Raw genomic sequence first — 19,529 nt, forward strand, 5'->3', positions numbered from 1 at the left:
GAAAGCACGGCATTAGTATTAATGTTTTACCCATTCATTCATTCAGCCTGCTGGAGACTTGATAATGGCCTCTTTATTGAGAACTTACTCTGTGCCAGGTAGTAAGCTAAGTTCCCAATTAATCCTCACATGAGCCCTTCCTTGCCGGGCAGGAGAGAGGGGAAGACATCTGTTGGCATTACGGAGGAGTACACAGAGACTGAGAGAAGTCAAGTGCCTTGTCCAAGGTCACACAGCTAAGTCAGTAGCAGAGTTGGGATACAAACCCAGATCCCACATTACTGCAAAGCACCAAGCTCTGTCTTGTCCAGTGACTACCCTCAGTCAAATCACATTGTAAGACTGGCAGAAATATGAGATTTCTTAGTTCCCTACCCTGGCCTAATAAATCAAAATTTCTGGCCCCTAGGCTGGCCTGAGCAGTAGAGTCCCCCGTAACAGTTCAAAACCTGATTCGGTTCCCGGACCCAGTAGGCACGCAGGGCCAAGCTGTTGGGTGGATGGAGAGAACGGGACTGCCAGGAAGGTCCCTCACTTCTTTCTGTTCCCTGGCAAATGTTATGTCCTCTCCTCTGAGAAGCCCTCCCTAACCATCCCTGACCATCCCCCGGAACTGCTTACCCCTTTACTTTGCCTTAGGTGTCTTCCTCGCGTCTCTCAGTCTTATAAGTGGGCTAGGTTGAACCATATGACATTGTCCTTTCTATAAATAAAAAAAAAAATGGTTGAAAATGGGGCATTTCATGCAGTCCAATTCAAGTGTTTCCCTCTACCAGAATGTCAGCTCCAAGAGGGAGCTGGGATGTGGTTCACAGCCGTGTCCCCAGACAAGGCCTGGCACACAGTAGGCGCTTGATAAATGACAGGTGAGTGGCGAGGGAAAGCGCCCACTCCTAGGAGTTCCGCAGCCTAAGGAAAGGCCCCGCCGAGCCGGAGTACTCCGGCGGACGCCGCCCTGTCCTCTGTAATCTCGGGTGCCTTCCCGGCAGCGGCGGCCGGGTGGGGTGGGGCTCGCCGTCATCCATTTACCAGCCTCGCCTCTCGGACGGGCGCGCCGTTAATGAGATTAGCAATTTAAAAACCGGCTAGCTGCTTCGGCGGCGGAGGCGCGGGGCCACCCCCAAGCCAAGCCGGGGGCGGGACGGTGCTCCTGGCGACCGCGCACCGAGACCGCCGTGCCGGACCCCCGAGCCGGAGCCAAGCGCACCGAGGCCGGGGCCATGGAGAAAACGCGGCCGCTGTGGGCCAACCCGCTGCAGTTCGTGTTCGCCTGCATCTCGTACGCTGTGGGCCTGGGCAACGTGTGGCGCTTCCCCTACCTGTGCCAGATGTACGGCGGAGGTGAGTGCTCACCGCGCCCCGGCCCCAGCCCCGCTCTGTGCGCGTCTCCGCGGGCTCTTTCCGTGCCGAGGGGCGTTCGGTCCGTGCGCGCCGGGGTTGGACCCAAGTTACAGAACGGCACACTGAGGCTGGGAGAGCGAGCGTGATTTGTCCGAAGTCACAGACCCGGGAGTGTTTGTTCCCAGGACACCCCGTTCCGGAGCCGGAGCTCTCTCCCAAGCCGCCCTCCCAAGCCCTCGGGAACCCCTCGCCCCATCCCGGGGGCGGCCAAGCCCCCAACCCTCACCCTTGTTGGCCAGGCTGCGGCTCTGAGAGCGCAGGGGACGCTGTCTCCTCCTTCGAGAGAAGTGGCAATGGTCTGACTTGTCAGTGAGTAAACCTTACGTTTAGGTGTAAAAAGTGAGTAGGAAATTGTCTTATTCAACAGAAACTCGTTATACAGCTTTCAGATCCGAAACTTAAACCAACGGTTTGAAACTCAGGTTAGGAGGATCTTGAGCCATTTCTTTAAAGTTTTTATAAGCAGATTGGTTTGAGTTTGGAACGATAGAAAGCAGGAAATGCAAATCATTCCATGTTTTGTTTTAGGTTTTTGTTGTTGTTGTTGTTGTTTTATTTTGTTTTTCTTAAATGTTTCCTCGGAAGCATCATGCACGCTCCGGGGACAGCCAGCCAGCCACGCGCTCTTACCGCACTCCCCTAGCGCTGCGGAAAGCTGGGAACACCTCCTACAGATGCCAAGAACCTCGTGAAGCCCAAGTACCTTTTTGGAAGGCAGTATGGCAAGAGAGATTTAAGTCTCAGCATTTAAAACACTTTTTTTTCTCGGTTGTCTCGTTTCTGGAATTGTATCTAGAAATTGTCAGAGTTCTGACAGAGGTAGAAGGATGGTCACCATCATTTAATAAAAGCAAAACATTGGCAACTTCCTAAGCCCTCAAATAAAGGGGATTGCTTCAGTAAATTCTAGAGCATCCATTCAATGTTGCTCTTCGCAGCCATTAAGGCGGCATTTTCAAAAAAAATTGTATTTTATCGCATCATATATTAAGTGGAGGGAGGAGAAGTCAGATTTAAAGCTATGTAAAATGGATTTGATATTTAAAAACAACTGCTTTAAAATATGCAGAGAAAAGAATGGGGAAAAGACATCAAATTGTTAACAAAATTTCTGGGTGATTTTTGTTTACCTTGTCGTGTGTGTGTGTGTGTGTGTGTGTGTGTGTGTGTGTGTATGCGTCTGTGTATTAGGACTTCTATAATCTGCATGTTTTTTTCACCATAAAAGATCATGAAAGATGTTAGACCAAAGTATTTACAAAAATGAACCCATTTGAGAAGACCAAGAGCTAAACACTGCTCCCTCCTCCCCTCACCCCAAATCAACAAAAGGTTAATTCATAGAGTTTTTTAAATAGTGCATTCTTAATTTCCGGATTCCTTTTTTAAATTTGAAGCGCATAAATACACCATAATGATGTGAAGGGCGTATGTTGCCATATGCTCTAACAGCGTTGCCATGTGCTCTGACAGCTTTATAACTGACTCTTAAAAAGAATGATTTGTCAGAATGAGATTTCCACATCATTCTGTGCTCAGTAGACCTACCCGTGATACCTTTATCCTGGGTACATGTTTCCCAGTCGTCAGTCCAGGTGAGCCTCACTGTCACATGACTACTTAATTCCTTGTTTATAATACCACCATCACCTGAAAATAGTCTGCAGAGGGATGCATGTGGGGCTGATAGTTCTGGAGTTGAATATGTATCAAGGGGTTGCTAGGGAAACCTCAAGACCCTCAGGTTCCAAGAAAAAGAAACAAGAAGAAATCCTGTGCCTTGTGCAGAGGATGCTTCGGCTGGATGGGTGGCTAGATAAATTAATGGAAGCCGGGCGGAGGATGGATTGTTGGCTGGGTGTATGCATGGATTACTGGGTGCACAGACAAAAAGAGGGTGTGAGTCTGGTGGATGGCACTTTCTCAGTCACGTGTCTACAGAATAAAGACCAAACAGTCCACCTGGCACAGTAGGCACTTGACCACCTAACTTGACCATTTGTCCAATATTTCCACCTCATTTCCTGCCACACAGCTTCAAACCTCCCCTGCCTTCCGAACACTTCCATGAGCACCTCCTTCTGTGCCTCAACACTTTACACAAGATATTTCCTTCACCTGCTGTTGTTGGTGGGAGAACTCCCACCATTCCCTCCAGGCCGGGCCAAATGTTGCCTTCTCTCTGTTGCGCTCTCTGACTCTCCTCACTACCTCACAGGCCAAATAAGCACTTGGTCAGAAGGACTGCAACATTGTTCTCCAGTTTCTCTGTCTCCCCCCAGCCCAACCTCTGTGATGTGATGGAGTCACAGGAGCCATCCAATAAATATTTGTTGAGTGAATGAGCAAAGTCTTAGGAAAAGCCACAGAATAAATGATGCTAGAGGATGCTAGGGGCTCTCCCAAGCCTTTCACTGCACAGGAAAGTCACCTTTAAGAAGTGATTTGTGTAGCCCCAAACCCAGGCACTTTACAGCCCTTACCGGAAGGTAAAAATCAGCCACATTATGAAAGGCTGCAGAGGGGTGTATAACTTCCTTGTAAGTGGAGCTGCAAATACCCCCAGCAAACAAAGAATTTGTTTATAAACCACAGAGCCAGGCTGTGCCAAAATACTTCCCAGAATAAGACGGATTAGGGATCTGTGCCCCTCTCCATGGGACTCTGCCCGTGACTGGAGAGGCTTGTTTGCTTCCTGCTCCCCAGGCCAGGCCCAGCATGAGGAATGTTAATTCTGAAGATTACATTCCAGGTACTGATCATCTCTGTACAGCCCTGGCTGCCTGCTCTAGAAAAAAATAAACAAATAAAAGGCAACCCAAAGAACTTCACAAAATCTCTTTTGGAAAAAGTCAGCAGGTCTTGGGCAACCACGTCAAAATCTAAGGCAGTGGTTGTTCGGGAAGAAATCGGGGATGCAAGTGTGTGTGTGATAAGGTGTAAAAAGCAAATACTACACTATTTATATTATATAAAGATGTGCATGAAAGAAACATGGAGAGATGAGAACAGTTGTGTGGCTGGTGGAAATACAGATTTTTTTTCTCTTAAATTTTCTCTCTGCATTATTGAGGGGGAAATCAGAGGACACCTGACTATGCAGTAGGACAATGACACTCTCAGACTGGAATGCTCCACATCCCTGCAAAGCTCCTGCTCTCTGGGACAGGAAACCAGCTCTTTCAGCCGCCTGTTACGGCCTACCCCAAATTGCTTAGAGCATTGCATGTCAAACTGTAGCCTACCTGAGGATCTTCATAAACTGCAGGTTGCTAGACCCCACTCCCAGGGATTCTGATCCAGATGCCTGTAGGGGAGCACAGGGTTCTTCATTTCCAGAAAGCTCCCTAGTAAGGCTAAGGCTTGGTCCATGGACCACACTTCAGGGAAGGGTCAGGGTTGCTTATGTGGCCCCTGGCCCAGCAGTGGGGTGCCAGTGAATGTTTAACAACTGGCTCTTGGTGGAACAGCAGGACCCAATTCCAAGAATTTGCAGGTTACCTTGATGTAAATCCTCCCACCATGGCCAGTTGCAGACTGCCAACGTATTGTCCCCGAGTGTGGGGTTGGGGAGAGGTGGGGCTAATTGGCTCTTGTAAGCCAGTCTGGATCCAGGTGCTGTGGTGGCCACAGCTCTTCAGGCCAGCACCCAGCCTGGGACTGATTCACACCGGGTCAGTCCATGCATGGATCAGGGAACAGTGCTGCAGCTGTTTACTTGTAAAGTGGGTGGGGACCCCCAGTAGTTGGGAAATACCATGATCAGGGGCCCCTGCTGCTCCCCCAAGGTTTCCAGACTCAATCGTGGTAACATCCGCCCTGTTGGGCTCCTAGCATGTGCCAGGCATAATGTGAAGCATTTTCTGAAGGAATTCGGTTTGGTCTTCACAACATGGCCACAGTTAGTCCTGCCACCCCCCTTTACAGATAGGAAACAAGTCAGAGAGAACAGGACTTCTGGAGAAGTAGCTGGGGCTCAAGCCACTTCTGTGATAAGGCAAGACTGTCTCCCCAGCACCCTGCACTCATCTGCCACAGGCAGGACAGGACTCCTCAGGTGTCCAGGCCTTTCTAGGACCCCCAAATAAGAATTGCTGTGGCTCAGGGTACTTCTTCCTGTGGTTCTCCTGTGACACTCACCCATGCCTCACCTTGACATTGGAGGAGGGTCTGGCCAGGAGCCTGTGCGATGTCCACCTGCAAGTATCCCTTGTCCCTTCTGGTCCAACCTCCTCTCTGCCTCCGACCTTCCCTGAATATACCCCAAAATGTTTGGCATCTTCCCAGTGTGCTCTTCATCCTCTCCAGGAAACCCCCTCCCTAAATTTAAGACGACTTCTTCAACAAAGCCCTCCTTTGATCCCTGGGCTAAATCCATATGATATGAGTTGGGTCCCCACCCAAATCTCATGCTAAATTGTAATCCCCAGTGTTGGAGGTGGGGTCTGGTGGAAGGTGATTGGATCACCTCCCACGCGGTGAATTTCCCCTTTGGGGATGTTCTCGTGATAGTGAGTTATCAGTGAGATCTGGTTATTTAAAAGTATGTAGCAGCTTCCTACTCTCTCACTTCCTCCTGTTCCAGCCATATAAGATGTGCCTGCTTCCCCTTCACCTTCTTCCATAAATGTAAGTTTCCTGGGGCCTCCCCAGCCATGCTTCCTGTACAGCCTGTGAAACTGTGACCCAGTTAAACTTCTGTCCTTTATAAATTACCCAGTTTGAGGTATTTCTTTACAGCAGTGTGAGAACAGACTGATACACCATCCTTCCTGTGCCTGATGCATTGTGGGGTCTGACATGTCTCACTCCCACTTGATAGGGAGGAAGAGTGACCAGTCAGGAACACAGAGTCTGCCTACTGGTGGAGAAGCCTCTATTTGTCCGCGTGTTGGAATCAGCCCATAGCTTTAAAAAATACTGATGCCTCTGTCCCACCCCCAGAAATCCTGATTGGATTGGTCTCAGGTGTGACCTGAACAGGAGTTTTATGCTCCCTAGGGAGCTCTACTGTGCAACCTAGGTTGAGAATCACTATCTTACAAACAATACCTAATATAAACTTTCTAGACACTTCATTTAAGTCATTCAATAGATATTCACTGAGTATCTTCTGTAAGTCAGGGACTATGCTGTCGGGATTATGGTGATTATGGGGTGCAAGGTTTGGGGGTGGAGCAAGTAGGAAGAGCTTTAACAAAGCACCGTTCAGAGGCTTCGCTGAAATAACTCAAGAAGGACTGACTGCTCCAGAAGATCTAGAAAGCCTTCTGGCAATGGCAACATTTAGTAGCAGCTGTGAAAGAGGAGTCAAAGCTCATCATGTAGAATTAGGGGTGAAAACATTCCAGGCAGAAGAAAGTGTATACAAAAGGCACACAAGAGCACACATTTGAGGTGAATGGCCAGAAACCTCATGTGGCTGTGAGAAGTGAGGCGGGGACTAGGGCAATGGCAGGAGAGGAAGCTGAAGATGAAAAAGGAGTCAGCATATCCCTAAGGGCCCCAAATAACAGGCGAAGAAGGTGGAGCTTAGCTCTGACAGCAAAGCCAGATTTTAAGCAAGGAAATGGCACAGTCAGAGCTGTGGTTTACAGAGATTGCCAGCATGGATGCCAGGGATGCACTGGGTAGCTGGTGAAGTGGTGATGCTGCCCGAGGGGAGGGCAAGGAGAGCAGAGAACAGATGGGAGAGGAATTCTAGAAGTTTTAAACCAGTGAGGGTCAGGAAGAGTAAAGATGGCTTTCATTTATCTCACCTGTGCCTTTGTTTTTGGTTTTCAAAAAGTTGACTGGGTTTGACTCCAAATGGGAAACTTTTGGGGGAAGAATAAGATGGAGGCGAGTGAATAAGGAAAAGGAAGACACTGGGGTCGAGAGTCTCACAGAATAGAGCAGTGGTTCCCGAAGTGGAACCCCCAGACCAGCAGCTTCAGCACCCCCTGGGGGATTGTGCTCAGTGTTCCTTACATTAAACATGTGTGTATGTGCACACACATACACAAGCACACGCATGCCCCAGAAAGAAAAAAAAGGTTAAAAAAAAATCCCTGCTGTGTTTTTTGTTTTTTGTTGTTGTTGTTGTTGTTTTTGGAAAACAAACGTATGTAAGTGGAGGGAGAGAAAGAGTTTGGACACCTGAGTAAGCTTTCCCATGAAAGGCGCCGACTCGGGCTGGCATCTCTGTGGCCCTCAAAGGAGACAGAGTATGATGTGAGGGCTTGCAGGGATACATTTCATACAGAAAGGAATGTCTCCTTCTAGTGAGTTTCCTAGATTTAGCAAAGAGACAATGTACTGGCTGTGATAATTAGAAAAATGAGCAACAACATGCTCTAGAATAACATATGGTGTGAATTTGGGGGTTATAAATGTAATGAGTGCTCATGGTAGAAATTGTGTAAAAGGGCCGGGTGTGGTGGCTCATGCCTGTAATCCCGGCACTTTGGGAGTCCAAGGCAGGAGGAACGCTTGAGCTCAGGAGTTCAAGATCAGCTTGGGCAATGTGGTGAAACCTCACCTCTACTAAAAATATAAAAGTTAGAAAAAAATTCTGTGAAATGCAGAAATATACAAATAATAAAATACAAAATTACCAGAAGTTCCACCACCCAGAGGTAATGACTGTTAACATTTTTGCTGTAAAAAATTAGAACCATATTTTTATATGTGACTTGGTATTTTGCTTTTTCAAAATTAACTTATTTTAATCCTTCCCAAAATCATGTAATATTTTTTGAAAGTATAAACTTAAATAGCTCCATAATATTCCATTTACAGAGGTAACATAACTTACTTAACCATTCTCTAGTTGTGGAACTTTAAGTTATGTGAAGTTTTATGCTATTATAATCCAGTGATCCTCATGTTTTAGTGGAGAAGTTTGATCCATTTATATTTATTATCAGGTTATGTTTGCTGTTATTTTTCATCACATTTTGTACTGCCTTACTTTTCCTTTTTGTTAGTTATTATTGTTTAATTTTGTTTTGATCTTTTACAATATGAAGTATATATTCTTCACTTTTTTTCCTCAAGTGATTTAGAAGGTATAATTCCTATTTTTTCTATTGGTAGTAATTTAAATCTGGGGGGGAAAGTATACTTATTTTCTCTGGTTATCAGTGTTAAGAATGAAATGTCATCTATTGATATCACCCTATGAAAGAAAAAAATTTAACACACTTGTACTTCTTGCTTCTTTCCTCACCCCCATTCCACTTAACAACTTTTATTGATATAATCTAATCTGGGATTTCAGACACATTATGATGACTATTTTACTATTTATGTTTTATTTCTTCTCATTCAGAAATTGCATTTTCCATTTGTATAACTTTACAATGATATTAACAGTATTATTTTCAGACTTGATTCTGTTTTGTTGATTTATTTACCACTAGTTAGCTCTATTATAACACAACCCTATATTTGAGTTCCTTATTTTGATCCAACACTGGTTAGATGCAGTTCATGGGCACTTAAGTTTTTCAGGAATGGTAAATAGGTGGTTCGCTTTCTGAGCATGTCTGAGAACATCCATCCTTTGTAGCCACATGAATTGGCGACAATGTTTTTTACTCAAAACTCTATAGATGCTTTTCTGTTGTTTTCAGATTTTCATTTCTGTGAAGGAGAATTCTGCAGCCAATTTTATTTGTTACTAGTTATTAGGTATCGGGGATACCTAGAATATTATATAAATTAATATGGTATTATGTGAATCTTATAATTTCTGAAAGATCACAGGCTATATGTCTAGTATTAAATATGTTTTTATATTTAATTTAACTCAGTGTTCTTTCTGTAGACACAACTGCTGGAACTGAGTAATGCTTAATAGAGATAGAGTAGTGCTTGGCTTTGCTGTCCATGTCTCTTCTCTTCTTGTAATCTCCATCTCTTTATCCTTTTTTTTTTCTTCTGAGCTATGGGATAGCTTTCTTTTTCTTTTTTTTTCTTTTTTTTGTTTTTCTTTCTTTTTTTTTTTTTTTTTTTTGGAAACAGGGCTCACCAAGAGCCAGTATGGATTGCCCCGAGCAAGAAATCATATATGGCAGGGCCAGGTGCAGTGGTTCATCCTGTAATTTCAGCTTAGGTAACATAGTGAGATCCCATCTCTACAAAAAATTGAAAATTAGTCAGGCACGGTGATGCATGTCTTTGGTCCCAGCTACTCATGGGGGCTGAGGCAGGAGGATCGCCTGAGCCTGGGAGGTCGAGACTGCAGTGAGCTGTGATCGCACCACTGCACTCCAGCCTGGGCAACAGAGCAAGACCCTATCTCAAAGTTATTCCACAGTTCAGAAGAACAGGATAAAGAGGTGGAGATTACAAGAAGAGAAGACATGGACAGCAAGCCCAAGCATTACTCTATCCACCATGGTAGAGCCAGTTACTCAACAAGCATTTACTGAGCACCTACTCTGTGCCAGGTCCTTCATTAGAAGCTAGAGATCAACTATAAGCCATGCAGATCCCATCTCTACCCTCAAAGAGCTGACTGTTTAGGTGTGGAGGTGTGGACAGAGCAGTAGACATTCAGTGCAGCAGCAGGTGCCTCAACAACAGGGGCTTGCAAGACAGGAGGATGGGTCTTAGTTTTGGGTGATCTGGTGGCTCCTGGAGGAAGTGATGCATCTGGAAGATCCAGTGGGACCCTAAGGATTCTTTCCTGCATTCAACAAATATTCACTGGACTCTGGCTCTCTGCCCAGTGCTGTTCTGAGCAGAGCAGGGAACAAGAGGAGAGCTTCTTTGCTAGTAGAGAGACAGATCTCAAGTGAACAAAGAAAATTATAGCATTATTCACGTGGAGAACTGTTCGGAAGGTAAATCAAGCAGGGTAAGGAGTTCAAGAGGGCAAGAAGGCTATTCTAGCGAGGGCGCGCAGAGAAGGCAGCTCTGGGGGAGCCAAGTCTGGGTGGAGCACTGAAAGAAGAGAGAAAGCATCCTGGGCAGGAGGAACAGCAAGAACCAAGGTGCTGAGGCGAGACCAGCAGGAGGGCCAGTGTGACTGCAGTGGATGGAGAGAGGCCAGCGGCACGGAGGGAAAGGTGGGAACCCTGTTCCCCTAGCCTCAGAGATCAAGGGAGGGAGTGTGGGTTTGATTCCAGGTGGAAGGAGGAGCCAAGGAAGGTTTGACTGGGTGAGAGGTTAGGGATGGAAGGGGCAGGTGTGTCACCATCTGAGAACAAACTGCACGGAGGGGACTGGAGGGTGGAATCACAAAGACCTGCCTGGAGGGTGGTGCAGTGGAGATGTGACAGTGGGTGCCAGGGAGGTGGTGATGAGTAAGGATTCCCCAGGCTGAGCTGAGTCTACGTCTTCCAATAATTCTGCAACCGTAAGTGTCCCACTCATCTGGGGCAATGTGGACTCACAGTGGCAGAGACATTACCACAGGGCTCAATGTGTGCCTCAGTTACCTATTTATTCATAACAAACCACTCAAGAACTCCAGGACTTAGAAGGAATGATGGAATTAGGAAATTGCTATCTGGCAACCAACGCAGCAATAATTGTTTTGGGCAAGAATCTTCACTGGATGCCAAAACTACTGGGCAAAAGTATGAGAAATAAGATAGTTACTGAGGCTCAGAATATATTCAAGAAGATAATCATTTCTAAGGGGAGAATAGTAACTCTCAGCAGAGAAATCCAGCAGACACCACCTCAACCAAGCGAGCAAAGTCTACATCACCGTGAATGGAACACACTGACATCTTGTGCCTCTGGACAAGGACACAGGATCACTTTAGTGTTTCTGCCAAAACTCCAAATGAGGGACATTCCACAAAGTAACTGGCCAGTGCTCCTCTAAAGCATCGTGAAAGGTCATGAAAGACAAAGAAAGGCAAAAAATGTCTAAGGAGCTGTCCCAGATTAAAGGAGACTAAAGAAACCTGAGAACTAGAGGCCTTGTGTGCTTGTGACCTGGAGCCTGGATGCCTGGAGGACATCAGTGGGACAGTCAGGAAAATTGCAGAAAGGCTGCAGATAAAATAATAGTTTGATGTTGGTGTTAATTCCCTGATTTTACTCATTGCACTGGGATTATATAAGAGAATGTTCTTGCTTTTGGAAATACATATTGAAAATATTGAGAGGTAAAAAGAAAAAAACAATTAGTGACTTAAAGCAACAATAATTAATCATTTATCCCAGTTCTGTGGGCGCCTGAGCTGTTCCTTTACTGTTTGTGTCTGGCCTTGCTCATGCAGCCAGAAGGTCCCTCACACACCTGGTAGTGGGTGCTGAGCTGGCTGAGTTCCCTCAGTTCTCCTCCTCATGGCCTCTCGTCCTCTGGAGCCTGGACTGGCATCTTTATGTGGCTGTCTCAGGCACACTGCAAGAGGAGGAAGGTGAAGCTACAAGACATCCTGAGGCCTGGGCTCTGGTACCCACATGGATACCACATTCTACTGGACAAAGCAAGCCCGAAGGCCAGCCCAGCCTCACAGGGTGGGGAATAGACTCCACCTCTTCAGGGGAGGAGCGCTGAAGAATGTGTGGCTGTATTTAATCTCCACACATGCCTTTAAGGCATGTAGTTGTATTACTACTGTATTAGGGTCCCCTAGAGGGACAGAACTAATGGGGGGAAAGAGAGACGCGGGGGACGGGGGGAGAGAGAGAGAGATAAAGGGGAGTTTATTAAGTATTAACTTGCACGATCACAAGGTCCCACAATAGGCTGTCTGCAAGCTGAGGAGCAAGGAGAGCTCGTCTAAGTCTCAAAACTGAAGAACTTGGAGTCTGATGTTCAACAGCAGGAAGCATCCAGCACGGCAGAAAGATGTAGGCTGGGAGGCTAGGCCAGGCTCACCTTTTCACTTTTTTCTGCCTGCTTTACATTCACTGTCAGCTGATTAGATTGTGTCCACCAGATTAAGGGTGGGTCTGCCTTCCCCAGCTCACTGACTCAAATGTTAATCTCCTTTGGCAACACCCTCACAGACACACCCAGGATCAATACTTTGCATCCCTCAATCCAATCAATTTGACACTCAGTATTAGCCATCACAACTACCACCAAAATCATGCCCCTTGTAGTCAACCCCTTCCTACTCCCCTATTCCTGTCCACCACCGACCTGTTTTCTGTCCCTGTAGTTTTGCCTTTTCCAGAATGTCATATAAATGGAATCATCCTACTATGGTTTGAATACGTCCTCCAAAGCTCATGTGTTGAAAACTCAATCTCCAATGCAACAGGGTTGAGAGGTGGAACTGTTAAGAGGTGATTAGGTCATGAGGACTCTGGCCTGGTGAATGGATTGATATCATTATCTCAGGAGTGCTTTCATTATTGAGAGATTGGGTTTGTTATAAAAGAGAGTTCAGCCCCCTCTTGCTCCTTCTTGCTCCCTCTTGCTCCCTCTTGCCCTCCCGCCTCCTGCCAAGGGATGATGCAGTAAGAAGGCCCTCCCCGGATACTAGCACCATGCTCTTGGACTTCCCAGCCTCCAGAACCATGAGCCAATAAATTTCTATTCTTTATAAATTATCCAGTCTCTGGTATTCTGTTATAGCAGCACAAACTAAGACAGGTATTCTTTGGTGAAATGCCTATTCACACTTTTTTTTACATTTTTTGAAAGGGTTCTTTTTCTTATTGAGTTTTGAGAATCCTTTATATATTCTCGATACAAAGTTTTTCTCAAGATGCAAGTATTTTCTTCCAGTCCAGTTTGTGTTTTTATTCTCTTAATAGTGTCTTTCACAAAGAAGTAATGAAATCCAATTTATCGATCTTTTCTTCCATAGATAGTGCTTTTAACATTGTATTTAAGAAATCTTTGCCTAACTGAAGCTCATAAAGATGTTCTCCTGTATTCTTTTATAAGTTTTATAGCTTTTAGTTGTACATACAGTTCTATAATCCATTCTGAGATTTGTTTGGTATAAAATTTTAGTTACAGGTTGAGTTTCATTTTTCTGCATATGGATGTTTGGTTGTTCTAGCATCATTTCTTGAAAAATTTATTGCAGAGCAAATTCACCTAGATTATGTGTTTATTTGAATGGTTGGGGCAGGAGTGATAGAAATGATTGATGCCTAGGGCCAAACAGCCCTCATGTTCCCACTTGGCATCAGGTTTTAGATTTCCACCCTACCCATGGGCACTGGGCAGTCAGACCCTGTCAAACAGACAGTCGTCCCCGGACCTTGTCAGGCCTTGCGTAGTTACTGTTTAACACCCTGCGTGAAAACAGGATTATCTTATAACCACTGAGGGTTTGAATGTGGCTTCAAAGCCTCAGTGTGTGAGCCCAATCTTTATTGTCAGATATTTCATGATTGAGAGCTAATGACCTCTTGGACTCCTTTGATATTGAGAGGAAACTCACAAGGTGCTGAAACAAGGTTCTGAAGGGAAGGAAGGGAGCCTGGCCTGGAAGAGTTATAGCAGTGTCTGGACATGAGAGGGCAGGATTTGTTATAGGCCCCCACATGAGCAGGATGAAGCTGGGAACTCCAAGCCTGGTGGTGTGAGCGCTCATTCACCCGTGCAGGTGGCTCGTGCCTTTCTTTCTGTGGTGTGGCCATGGGGGCTCTGCCTGGTCTTTGCCCCAGCCATTCCACTTCTGGGATTTGTATCCCAAGGAAATACACAAACAAGTGGACCAGGCTTTGTTTCACAGCTTTGTTTAGGACGGCAGAAAGCTGGAAACAGCCCGAGTGTCTAACAATTGATTAAATGCGGTCTGGGCTCATTTTCAGAGCAGAATATCATGCAGCTCTTTAAGGGGTGATGCAAAGGTCTGTGATTGGGAGAGTGATGGGGAATGCCATAGGGTGAGAAGAGTGGGTTACAGGATGGTACATGTGTACAATGGAGACTTTTTGGTAAATATTAGATGTTCATGTAAGCATAGTTATTTTGTTGTTTACCTTAACAACTGAGGATCCAGTTCTCTTTGTAATCAGCCCTTAATCTTTGCAGTTGTAGTGTCTGGGTTTTATTTGATCAGAAGTCCTGCCCTCTTTTCCCACTGGACATTTTTTTAAGCTCACCCTGACAAAATTCACACTCCCTGGCTCCTCACTATCACCAACATCAGGGAACCTCAAGGGCAGGGAGCATGGTTGCTACTCTCCCATTCCACACCAGCCAGGGCCTGGCCCAAAGTAACTGCTTAGTAAGTGTCTGTTTCATACACTGCCTCATGTGGAGCAGCATCAGGGCTGTGCACAAAGCCTAAAGGAAGTGCATAGAGGTGGACAGCTGAATGCATGGATCCAGGCATGATGTTTGACATATTTAACAACACAATTGTCTTGGCTCTGATCGACTATTAGTTGCTGAAATGGAAGGTGGAATGTGGGGTTTGGCAGAAGGGCTGGGACAGGGGAGGCATTGAGAAAGGCACTCAAGCAGCTTGGGACAGTGGCAGTTTGCTTCCTAGGGAGAATGAATTTAAAGAGTTTAACTGACATGGCTGCATGTCATCCACGGGTGGATGGACGAACAGACAGGTGGCTGAGTAGGAAGATAAAAAGATGAAAGGATGGATAGAAGGATGGAAGGATGCATGGAAGGATGGACAGATGAATGGATGGAAGGATGGATAGATGAATGGATGGATAGATGGATGGATGGATGGATGGATGGATGGATGGATGGATGGATGGATAGATGGATAGATGGATGGATGGAAAGATGGAAATACAGATGGATGAATGGAAGGATGGAAATATAGATGGATGGAAGGAAGGAAGGATGGATGCATGTAGAGTGGATAGATGGAAGGATGGAAAGATAGATGGAAGAATGGATGGATGAATGGATGGTTGGATGGAAGGATGGATGGAAGGAAGGATGGACGGCAAGTTGATGAATTAATGGTAGGCAGATAGGTGAGAGGAATGGCAGCAAGAAGGATGGATGAAAATGTGGAATGAAAGAAGGATGAAGGATGAGTAGAAAGAGGAGGATGGATGATGGAAAGGTGGGAGAATGCATGGACAAGTGGAAAGACAGGAGGATGGAAGGATGTTCGCACAGAGGTTGAGTGGTGGTGGAGAAAAGCCCTTTGGTGGTGGCCTGGCTCTCAGCTCTGGACCTCTACAGGTAGTTTCCTGGTCCCCTACATCATCATGCTTATCGTGGAGGGAATGCCGCTCTTGTACCTGGAACTAGCTGTGGGGCAGCGCATGCGGCAGGGCAGCATCGGTGCCTGGAGGACCATTAGCCCATACCTCAGCGGTGTCGGTACGTGGGGCCCCTCCAGTCCTCTCCCACCCAGAGACCTGGGCAGCATGGGAGTGTGGGTGGGATCCCATCAGCAAAGCTGCTGGATCAAGGGGCGAGCACAAGGCCCAAGAGAGAGCCCTTGCCTGGAGTGAACAACTGGCCTGGCGGGGATGTCATAGAATGTGGGCTGAGAGGAGCTGGTTTCCTACCCACAGGGCAGTAAGACAGGGAGGATGCATGCCCCTTGGGGAACAGATGCCACCCTGCTTCTCTTCTCTGGACCTCAGCTTGGTCACCTGTAAAAGGGAAACAGCTGTAACTCCAAGTCCTGGAAACTCCCCCAACTGCTCCCTGTTAAATAACAGCTCTCTCTTTTAGTAAGCACCTACTACTTGCTGGGAGCCAGCCTGTAGGATATATGTGCATGAGCTCATTTAATCTTCTTTACACCGCTGAGGTGTTGCAGAGTGCCATTAATGTCTCTGGGGTGGGGAGGCTGAGGCCCACACGGACAGCAGGAGGGGGCTATTTCATCTCATGCCTCTCCTGAGTGACCTTAAGCCAGAGTCCCAGGCACTTCCAGGACAACCTCCACCTGCCCTGCACATCGCTTATGGACCAGGGCTGCCTCTGCATGCAGAAGGACCCCTGACCAGAAGTGGCCATTGTGTGTGATGCTCACCCCTCCTGCCCCAGAAAGGAAGGCAGGCAGGAAAGCAGAGTGACATTCCAAGAGCAAAGAGGGTGGAAACATATACATGACCTCGTCGCAGATGCAGAAGAAATGTGTCCAGTGTTCTCACAAATCATCTCCAACCCCAGACTGCCTCCTTGTCTTGAATGGCTATTAATTTTTTTTTTTTTTGAGGCGGAGTTTCACTCTTATTGCCCAGGCTGGAGTGCAATGGCACAATCTCGGCTCACTGCAACCTCCACCTCCCGGGTTCAAGCGATTCTCCTGCCTCAACCTCCTGAGTAGCTGGGATTACAGGTGCCCGCCACCACGCCCGGCTAATTTTTTTGTATTTTTAGTAGAGACGGGGTTTCGCTAGACTATTAAATTTTAACACAGAAGTGTGTGGTTTTACAATCTGCCTGAATAAGTAATCACAGAGGACTTCTCAGAGGCATCTTCTGCATCATAAGAAAGATACCAGATATTTGTGCCAACCACGGGATGCTGGTGAATATTTAACAACCAGCTCTCAGAGTGGAGTGGGAGTGGGGAAGGGAAGCCCTGGTTTATAGCATATGCCGATGCCTGTGGGGGTAAACACGTGCACCATGGCCAGTTTCTACTACTGAGTGTCCCAGCACTTGGGCTTGGGGAGAGGAGGGAATGCTGGTTCTCAAGGGTTGGTGTGGGCCAGCCCCAGAGCCCTGCTGGCTGCCATCCTTCTCTCTGCTCTCTCTGCTCAGGACCCACCCTGGGTTTTGGGCAGACCTGACCGAATTACGGGCAGCCCCCTCCCCACCTCTCCTCTCCTGGCCACCAGGTGACTCAACCGCTGGTGAGCCAAGGAGGGAGCGTAACTGTACATCTGGCACAAGGTGGCACTTCACAGCAACAGTGCTTCTCACAGCATGACGTTGTGAACCCAGTTCTGCCACTTACCAGCTGGGTAGTCTTGGGCAGGCTCCAGGCCTCAGTTTTCTCCTCTGTGATACGAAGATAATACCGTCGTAAGGACCAAAGGCACGTAAAGTACTTACTTAACACAGTGCCTGGCAGTTAGATCTCAAAAACATGTCATCAGCCTCCTGTCCCAGAAGGTGAGGAGGGAGGTTGGAGAAAAAGAAATCACCCTTATAAAGTGCTTACAGCTGCCTGGTCTCGCTTAATACTCACCACACAAGCCTGGCGGAGGGAGGCCTCGCCACAGGTGCATCCTGGGAGCACACGCTGGGCCTGGCGGAGGGGGAAGGGCCATCCTCAGTCCTCAGCGCAGCCCTCTGCTTCCTTGCAGGGATCGCCAGCGTGGTGGTCTCCTTCTTCCTCTCCATGTACTACAACGTCATCAACGCCTGGGCCTTCTGGTACCTCTTCCACTCCTTCCAGGTGAGCCACGGCCCGTGCCAGAACAGGAGTGGGAGCGAGAAAGGGAGAGAAAAGCAGGGCCACCCGCTCAGGGGAGGGGGTGTGGGGCAAGGTGAGCAGCCTCGGGGCGGGGAGCCAGTGGGTGGTGTGAGGTGGAGGGGAAGCCATGCACCCCAAACCACGTGGAGGGCTTCTGAACCCGGACCCCTTATGCTGTAAGCAAGAGTCCACCGGTGTGAGTGTGTGTGTTCTTGGAGAGCAGGTCCATGGCCTTCAGTGGATTCTCTCTGATGGACGTGACTCCCTCCAACAAACAATTAATAACTACCGCACAGTGTGCCTAGGAGGAAATCTGCGGAGAGGACTGATGGGAAGGGATTCCCTCAATCCAGCAAGACAGCAACGTCTGTCCTCCTCCCAGTCCCCTTCTCCCACTTTCCACAGGGCCACTTGTGCTTCCAGGTTTCTGACTCCAGCCTGAGCCTCTCCTTTTCCCTGCAGACCTCCAAGTTCTCCTAGAAGGACCACTGTCACCCTGTAACACAGTAGGGCCATTCCTAAACATTTTAAACCACACATTTCTGATGATAACTGCAGCTGACACTCCGTAGAAAACGTGGAAGGGGCTGGAAATTGTAGAGAAGCGAGAACTCCAATTCCACACAGAGAGCTGGTGCTAGATCCAGGACAAGAGGAATTTTCCTCTCCACTGCTCATGCTCATTTCTGTTACCTGGCTCCTGCCGCTCCGCTCTCAGGAACCCCATCCTCCACTGCCTCCACCTGCTTCCAGGAACCACCTTCACCTTGGCTTCTTCCCAGATGGGAACAGAGGAGGAGGCAGGAGCTAATCAGGCCAATGCCTTACCCTTTGCCCCTGAGCCAGGCCTTCATGGGATATGCCTGTCCCCTAGGTCCACAAGCAAGACAGGGCTGGCATGGACTGTGGACTGAACTGGGTTTGCCTCTGGGATGCTTGGGCACAGCCTTGACTCTGTGGGGGCGTGAGGAATGCTTGGGTGAATGACTTTAATAATCCTGATTTGGCATACCCTACTCTGGCTTCCCAATGAGCTCCACCAAGCTTGCCCCATTGCACATATCTCTGGCAAGAAAGATGTGCCCTGAGCTTAGCTGCAGTTCCTCCTTCTTTCCCTGGTTCAACCTAGAGTTTCATAAACACTGGCCACAACTCTGCCTCTCCCCAGCCTTCTCGGTGGAAACAGAGCAACTCTTCTCACTCTATTGCCTGGTGACTGTTTCCTATCCTCTCTGCAGGGCTGCCATGTATGGTTGGGCAGGTTGTGCACTGCACAATGGTACCCCCCCACTAAGGGCTTGCCATACACATTGTAAACATGATAGATTTGTATACTTATTAAGACAAGTTTCCAAAAGCAGAAGCAATGTGTCTTGTCCTAACAAAATCAGAAGAAGTTGCTCATCCCCCGAAAGCAAAAATAAAGTGCCTCAAGAAAGGGGCACCTTTTTCTAATAGTCAGAAGAATGGGGGCCAGCAATTCCTGAAAATCACTTAAGTATTCATTCATTGCATCCTTCATAGGTCTGTGGACTTATCCCTTAGTCCCTCTACTTTGAAGCCCTCCTCCATGGTCCCGTAATAATGAGAGGAATAGTAGCTGCAGACATTCACTTACATGTGCTCTGGGTCAGACACAGGTCCCAGCACTTTAGAAGTGTTCACTCAGGTAATCATCACAGCCACCCTGCAAGGCTGAGCGCACTGAGCACCCGAGCAGAGGGGAGCCGAGTAGCTCATAGCTGGTGGGGTTGGAATCAGGCACCTGGTCCCGGAGTCTGTGCTCCTGTCTACTCACTCCCTGGCCAGGCTTTCCAGCCTTGGGTCCAGCCCTTCTCAGCAGGAGCACCT

At 47.5% G+C, this 19,529-nt stretch overlaps 1 protein-coding gene across 4 annotated transcripts in view; it reads left to right on the forward strand.

Annotated features, from left to right (window-relative positions):
* The first annotated feature begins 1,060 nt into the window (after window positions 1–1,060).
* The window catches only part of SLC6A20 (solute carrier family 6 (proline IMINO transporter), member 20), a 39,054-nt gene continuing 20,585 nt past the window's right edge, over window positions 1,061–19,529 (forward strand). For 3 of the 4 annotated variants that reach the window (XM_011981092.1, XM_011981090.1, XM_011981091.1), the window contains exons 1-3: window positions 1,102–1,341; window positions 15,479–15,619; window positions 17,569–17,660. In XM_011981092.1, coding sequence (XP_011836482.1) covers window positions 1,221–1,341; window positions 15,479–15,619; window positions 17,569–17,660 — 354 coding nt within the window. In that variant the 5' untranslated portion in view covers window positions 1,102–1,220. The other variant, XM_011981089.1, reaches the window with a different exon arrangement.

This window comes from Mandrillus leucophaeus, unplaced genomic scaffold (genome assembly GCF_000951045.1).
Source record: "Mandrillus leucophaeus isolate KB7577 unplaced genomic scaffold, Mleu.le_1.0 Scaffold22, whole genome shotgun sequence".
NCBI lineage: Eukaryota > Metazoa > Chordata > Mammalia > Primates > Cercopithecidae > Mandrillus > Mandrillus leucophaeus.